The following is an 8,156-nucleotide window of genomic DNA, read 5'->3' as shown; positions in this document are numbered from 1 at the left end:
GGGTTTGTGACGTAACAAACCCAGATAAACCCCGCCCTCGGGAAAAGGCAGCAAAGGGGGCGAGGCCATGCTGCGCTGCTTTAGAGAAGAGGAAGAGAAAACTAGAGGTGCATGTAAAAATCTGTTCATATATGAATCGCGATTCTGTCTTCTAACGATTCTAATGGATTCACAAGTTTCAAAATCAATGTTCTAAAGCAGCGGTTCTTAATACTGTTCCTCGTGTTCCCCTGCTCTGCATCTCTCTCGCTCTCTCTCATTCAGATCGTTAGATCAGCTCCAACAAACTGTTCCATTTATACACTTATTTTCACATAGCTATGAGAAGCGTTATACATGGACGTGCGTACGGTTGCTGTGCTGTATTAAAGCTTTAATCAGAATAAAACCATATATTAAAAGCTAACAGAAGCAGTAGCATTTACAAACAACAGCGTATCTAAAAGTATGGGACAACAACAAACAAACATACCATTAAGAGCAGTGCTTGCACAGGTTCTGCGGGATCCTCTTCATTAATATTCTCTGCGTCTCAATTGGGCTCAGATTGATAAGCAATATAGAGGACGTCATTGTTTACAATACAACCGAAGCACATTCTGAGCTTGAGGGGCGGGATGTTCAGACGCGCTCTAGAGGCGGTTTAGCGAATCACAACACACTGAGCCAGCTGACCAATCTCAGCCCACGCGTATTTCTGAGGGAGGGGCTTCATAAAAACAGGAAATAATCGAGGCGTTTGTTAGAGAAGGGACAGATCGGTGTGGAATAAAGGTAAATTATGTGAAAAATAATGCGTTTTTTAAAAAACGAAGCATGAACACATGTTAGACTGCACCCCATAAACACAATCAAGCCTAGAAAAAACCCAGTCAACCACCCCTTTAACAGATAATGTATTGGTAAATTTTGAAATGACCATTTAATGAAGCTTAATCAGTGCTGTAGAATTACTTTTCATTGTTATTTTTTCATTGATGTAGTTAATGTTAACAAATTGAACCCATTGTAAAGAATTACTGATATCTTATATCTTTATTTGTTATATAAATGTTGTTGTTGTTGTTTTTGCACCATAAAGCATTGAATCAAATTAGAAAGTCCAAATTTCTAGCATGCATCTCGAGACTTTAACATTGTGTTTTATTGCACTTTTTAATTTAATAAATGCTTTAAATGATCAACATTATAATTTTTATTGTTAATTCATGTTAACAAATGGAACCTTATTGTAAAGTATTATTATTTTAATTTTAATTTTTGATTCTTTAGAGCAAAAATAGCATGCATCTTGTGATTGGCATTGTTGCTCTTGGTTTTTTGTTTTTGAAATTTAATAAATGCTTTTTGAGATGAACAAATGCTTTAGTTAACCAACTACATTAGAATTTTTTTTATTGTTTATTCATATTAACAAACTGAAATTTGTTGTAAAGTGGTATGATGTATTTTTTTATTTCTTTATTATTTTTTTTTAGTAATTCATTAATTAATTTTGTTTATTTTTATTTTTTTTTATTTTTTTTATTCTTTGGAGCATTGCATCAACTTGGAAATAGTCTTGCATGCATCTCAAGACTTTTGCAATCTGCTTTGTTTTTCTGTTTTATTATTATTATTATTATTATTATTATTATTTAAATTTTTATTAGTTTATTTTTGATTCTTTAAAGCAAAAATAGCATGCATCTTGTGATGTTTTTGAAATTTAATAAATGCTTTGATGGATGAACAAATGCTTTAGTTAACCAACTACATTAGAATTTTTTTTTATTTATTCATATTAACAAACTGAAATTTGTTGTAAAGTGGTATGATGTATTTTTTTATTTCTTTATTATTATTTTTTTTTTAGTAATTCATTAATTAATTTAGTTTATTTTTATTTTTATTTTTTTTTATTCTTTGGAGCATTGCATCAACTTGGAAATAGTCTTGCATGCATCTCAAGACTTTTGCAATCTGCTTTGTTTTTCTGTTTTTAAAAGATGTGTATCGTATGCAAATGCCCCATATACCTTTCCAATTCTGGTCTGGTGAGTCTGAAACTAGCTTAATTATACCAGCCTTCCTTGAGGCCGCTAGTCGATAAGGAAATCCACAAACTAGATGATTTTAAAAATGTTTTGCACATCCCTACTCAAATATCCGTGTGAATCCTGCAGGAGTCTCTGATGCATCTCTGTACCGCCAGTGATTAATACAGCAAATGTTTCAGTGATTAGCTTTCCAACGCGGTCTAAATCGATTGGGTTCAATTGGTATTCATGGAGGTTTTCCGTGTCCCATGTGGGAAGCTGTAGAGGTTACACTAGACAGATGCAGCTCATCCTTGATTATGTGAGCTGCATTTCCAGAGCATGTCAAAACATCCTGACCAGTGCTAAGGTGGAAAACAAGTTTCCCGTCGCCTCTTAATGGAGCCCGACAAAGTAGGAAATTCTCATAGGCGTGCATATGCATATAAGTGAACCCGCTTGGTTTGGCACAGGAGAGCCTGGTTTCGGTTTAATGAATTCAGGCCCGTCTTTGGAGAAGACAACAAACTGAGAGGTGTATGTATCTGTGACTGTGTTGTAAATGTGTTTCACAGGTTATGGGAGGAGGGCTGGAAACAGCGTTACTACAAAACCAAATTTGACGTGGACGCGACAGATGATGAGTTTCGAAAGAAAGTGGTGCAGTCATACGTGGAGGGCCTGTGCTGGGTGCTCAGGTACTACTATCAGGTAAGTCACTGGTACACACACCTCAACTGCTGTTTACAGGCTTCATTAGATCAGTTGTGTGTTTTTCATGATGTCTTCCATTAATTGGGTTTTCCACAGTGTTGTTTTAGTGCCATTAAGTTACTATTATAGTTTTATTAATATTTAACAGTTCATAAAACTTAATAAATTAACAGTTTTCATTTTAAAGTTGTAGTAATTTGGTTGTCATTTATTTATTATTATTATTTTTTTTTTTTTATTTGTTTGTTTGTTTTTGTCCATAGTTAACTTATTTTATATAGCTTAGTTTAAGCTTTATTTTAAGTGTGTGTATGTGTGTGTGTGTATTAGGCATGGGACGATAACCGGTTTCAAGGTATATCGCGGTTTGGGAAAGTCACGGTTTCAAAACCACAAAAAAATTTCGTTATACCGTTCCTGCGGTATGCGCAGTTTTTTTTACGTGTCGTCAAAGACAGAAAGTGCAGGACTCCCTCAGGTTGTGTGCAGTGAAGAGCATAGCGAGTCACACGAGCCCTCCCCTTCTGGTTGGCGATAGCAGTCCGTGAGAGTCACCTGTGTGTAGGATGGCCAAAGGAGGTGAATCCCTGGAACTTTTTCCCCCGTCGAAAAAGACGAAGTCTGGAAATTTTTCGGGGTAACGTAGACTAGGGGTTGAACGACTTCTGATTTTTTGAAGTCGAATTTTATGTGATGAAAGTCGAGTCGAAGTCGACTAGTCGCTGATGACATCATTAATGAACAAATAAGTCTGGAGCTGTGACAAACACCTTGTGCACAGCTATGGCATATGACAGCGCTGCCCACATGGCTGTTGCTCCATGTGTGTGCGTTACAGTGCAGCAGCGCATTAGATTAGAACGGCAATTAATTTACCTGTACAATAAAGCTGTTTAAAACGTGCATTCTCCTGTTCGATTTCGAGCATCCAGTAACATAATCACACGTCTTGTGAAGCGCTTTCAGAGTATGCATTTATTTGTCATTTGAACTGTTTGGAAACGGAGCGTAAATGTGGAAGTCCTTCAAAGATTTCTTATCCTGTTGCGCCCTCTATAGGACCAGCGACTAGTCGACGTCAAGCTTAAAGCGGCATGGCAGAGCATTGAAGTCGATTAGTCGGTGCAACCCCTAACGTGGACTAACCATGTTCCGTACACAACGATGTTCCGTACAGATGACGTTTTAGCGCCGATCGCTAAATAAATACTTCCAGGTCGTACATAAACTATTATAGCGGTGTCGTCTTTTCTCCCTCTTTCACCCCCGATCAAGAGAGAGACCCACTCACCGTTTGTTTCAGTGTTGAAATATATACTTTTTGGCTTGCTACCGAGGTAGATAACATTGCTAATTAACTAGCTAACGTCAGCTAGTTTCCTCCCTCACGCTACTTCACAGAGAGGGGAATAGCAGACTAAAGTACTACGTTTCTGCGATTTAGTACAATAACTAAATTTAGCTGGTATCACGTCTATACTTTTAAGCCTCCTGCCATTGTTTACATCTGTTCAAAATCACGACATAAAAAAACAAAAACAAAAAACTGCTGACTCTCAGATGTCTTTGCCACTGTTTGAGTGTTGTACGGAGAGAGACCGTGTGTGTGTGTGTAACACACTCGCGCTCTCTCTTTCCTTATGTGTATGTGTGTGCACACATCCTCGTACCTCACCGCTCCAAACTTAATTCAGGAAAGGTGAACATTCCTGCATCATAACTTGGACTGAAAGATGAATGTGTAGAAAGTGAGCATGTCTCCAAAAACCTTGTTGAGCTGCAGGTTTAATGACTGCATTTTTAATTTTTTTAACAAATTATGTTTTGATTGTTTTTGATTATTGAGCTGCAGGTTTAGGCTCACTTAAGTGACTTCACTTAATTTAATAAAGAAGAATTCAATTATTATTTTAATTATTTAGCTTGACATGTTTATTGCTCCAAAATGTTCTATATGTTTCTTAAAAATAAAATATATTGTGTTCAGTGGAAAAAAAAGTTGTTGTTTTTTACCCAGACATTTAAAAATAACATTTTAGAGCTGTAATCGTGATACCGTGAAACAGTGATATTTTTTTTTATCTAAGGTTATCATACCGTCAGAATCTCATACCGGCCCATGCCTAGTGTGTATGTATGTAAAAACCCCTGATTTCAGATCATGCTGAATGCTGTTCTTCAAACAATGTGCATAGTGTCTATATAATGAATGCATACACTGCATGTAAAATGGTTTTATATAAAAAATAAATCAGTTTTAACTTATTATACCAGGTAAGAGGCGCACATTTATGCGTGTGTATAAAAATATAATTTGCATTGCATAGAATTAGGTTTTAGTTGTTCATTTATGACCTAACAATGAATTTAGTATGTCAAAATTATTCTGTTACAAATCCATCAAAATGTAATCACTCATTTGTGGTTTTGCCAATTTGAAATGCTCGCTTTGAGAATATAACAAAATGTAAAAGTGTACTAACTAGTAGATAATGAAATTTGTTGCTGTTTCAAGGCTGCATTTATTTGATCAAAAATACAGTAAAACAGGAATATTGTGAAGTGTAATTGCAATTAAAAATGTTTTTTTTTTAATTGATTACTGTGTTGACAGCTTATTTTTAGCAGCCATTACTCCAATCAATATTAAAAATAGTCGTGTTTCTTAAAGGTCACATATTTTACACCTTTCTGGAGTTTATTTTTAGTCTTGATGTCCTTAAGAATATATATTTGCGGTATAAGTACCAAAAACCATCTCAATATATTTTTACAGCTCCTTTCTCAGGAGCTCTGCTGCGAACAGGTCGATTTTGGCCTGTCTAATTAATATTCATGAGCCTCTCTTCTGATTGGCCTGTTGTTTTCTGCGTGACGCACGGCCAGGCCAACCACAGCTAACTAGGGTCAGCGGTAGGGATGTAACAAATCACTCAACTCACGATTCGATTCACGATTATTTATTTATTTGAACAAAATGAGATTTAAGACCAATTATAAATTAAATCTCTCCTTTTATTATTGCTTGGACAAAATGCTGCACATGCTCTTTGTGAATTGAAATATAACACTATAATAATATACTAATATAGCACTTGCATATTACTGCTCTTTTGTTGGTTTTGATTGCTTCTATTGTCCTCATTTGTACATCGCTTTGGATAAAAGTGTCTGCTAAATTATAAAATTTAAATATAATGTAAATGTAAATAACAAAACTACATTGAAATTTTAAAACAAGCCCCAAATCAAATAAGTAACACAAATAAAATAAATCTTCATATAAACAAAATAAGGCTTTGCCTCTGCTCTTTCCATTTAAAATTAGAGGCAACCACTGCATTTTAATCTTGATCCAAACAAAGATGCTGCATACATGCAACATGAGCAGTTTTTAATCTAAATTACATTGTATAATTTCGAAATTATGAGCCTCTCTTCTGATTGGCCTGTTGTTTTCTGAGTGACGCATGGCCAGGCCAACCACAGGTAACTAGGGTCAGCCGACGTCACAGCGCTAGCTGGAGGCAGCAAAACAAAGGGGAAACTGGAGGTGGCCCATTCAAACTAGCGCAGATTCGGCTACATAAGGAGCTTAAAATATCATCTTGTTGTGATGTTGGGTGCCAGAATCGACATAATACAGCCTCAAATTAGAAATTTGATAGCATATCTGCTGCCACTGCCAGACAAAAAACCGACGACAGCTGTGTTTTTTTGACGACAACTGTGATTAAACGCGATAAAATGAGCAGACTGGACCGAAACGATCGTCAAAAATGCTCTCGTTTGCAGCGCACACTTCTTATCAGAAAAGGTTCAATAAAGTATTGTCTTTTGTTGTTATGGGCGCGTCTACAGATTTCTTGCCATACAGTATGTCTGTTTCTTGCATCTCACAACTATGTCGTATATGAAATAATGTCTGTGTGCATGCGTGTAAAACAACAAACTGACGATTTATATATAATCATTTGTAATTGTATATACATTGTTGCGATTAATTGTGGCTGGAACAATGTAGCTGTAAAAATATTTGCCTGCTGAAATTGAAATGTATATACATCTTATCATGACTAACGTTAGATAGATACGGTGAGTTTGTCTTTACTATACACATTAAATGTGATCCACCTTCATAGTAACAATCCTGTCAGATCTTCCATCCTTTGAGTGAGAGTGTAACCTTACAGGTCTGCCGATCTTGTCTGGGGGTTTGGCAAAAGGAGAGTGGGACGGTGGGCGGTGCTCGGGGTGGTGACTGAAGGCGGTGACTGTAGTTCTGACATCAACTTTTTACGGAAGTCACAACGGTTCGTGAAAAATCACAGCTACTTTATGCAGGCTGTGTGCATTTTACTGTGGACTGACTGTTTTGAAACTTATATGGTAGTTAAATAGCCCCTAGACCTCAGTTATCATGAAAAATAAACCTTTTATATTTTAGTGGAAACAATTATCTTTTTTCATGATTCTTTGAATAAAATATTTAAAAGAACAGCATTTATTTGGAATTTAATCAGGTCAATGCATCTTTGGTGAATAAAAGATTAAAAAAACTTGCTAACAGTTGCTAAAGCCTTGGGCCTTAACCAGGTTGATTCACAGTCAGTTAGTGTTGTGACATGATGTGCAGATTCGGTGTAGACAGCCTATAGCCGGCATGGATATTACACACTTTTGTCTTTTGTTTTGATCAAAATCACACTCATTTCTTACCTTATATTTTATCTCCTTTTGAATTATGAGTCAGAAATGAACCGTTTTCGCATTTCGTTTTAAAGCAGATCCATCAAATGTTCAAGACTCTCCTTTTGCTTTTTCTGTTTGTTCACCAGCTCGAGGATCAAACAGCTTTGCGCTGTGTTTGCGCTGCTCTTTGAGCCGGTTAGTGTTATCTAGTTGAGTTTTAATGCAGGGTCTTGATCTTTAGCTTGAAATTCAGTCATTAGAGCTCCGTTCTCTCCAGCAGATCTCTGGTTGATTAGAGTTCTTGTGTGCGGGGATTTGTCCGCAGTAATTGGAGCTCTATATATATGCACAGTCTGCACTCGCTCCATGTGCTCGGCGGACGAGAGCCGTCCCACGGGAACCACTGAACAGATTCATTATGGAGTCTCACTGCTGCGTGAGATGTGTTTGCTCCCTTCTGCCACATATTCGCTGATTTGCGCGCGCGCACACACACACACAGACGCTGCCAAATGGTAGATGAGAGGCATTACTGCAGAGTGTGTTCAGGGGCAGATCTCTACATGCCTTTTATTTACCCACATTAGGGTGTCTATTTTTTCATTTGAGGGGTCATGAGTATAATTTCTATTTCACGGATTTCTTGCACCTTTTTGCTTTTTGCCACTTGACTGAATGTCAATTTAAATACGGGAAATTAATAGATTGGTTGACTCTATAAAGGAAGCAGAA

General features: G+C 36.7%; 1 protein-coding gene across 3 annotated transcripts in view; it reads left to right on the top strand.

The window, feature by feature from the left end:
- Positions 1 to 8,156, top strand: part of xrn2 (5'-3' exoribonuclease 2) — a 35,019-nt gene that overhangs the window by 7,877 nt on the left and 18,986 nt on the right. For all 3 annotated transcript variants that reach the window (XM_016559926.1, XM_016559928.1, XM_016559925.1), the window contains one exon: positions 2,594 to 2,729. In XM_016559926.1, coding sequence (XP_016415412.1) covers positions 2,594 to 2,729 — 136 coding nt within the window. The remainder of the gene's footprint in view (positions 1 to 2,593; positions 2,730 to 8,156) is intronic.

Source organism: Sinocyclocheilus rhinocerous, unplaced genomic scaffold, assembly GCF_001515625.1.
Source record: "Sinocyclocheilus rhinocerous isolate Xijiao unplaced genomic scaffold, SAMN03320098_v1.1 scaffold228, whole genome shotgun sequence".
NCBI lineage: Eukaryota > Metazoa > Chordata > Actinopteri > Cypriniformes > Cyprinidae > Sinocyclocheilus > Sinocyclocheilus rhinocerous.
The sequence above is the reverse complement of the archived record's forward strand: the minus strand, read 5'-3'. Positions and strand labels throughout refer to the sequence as shown.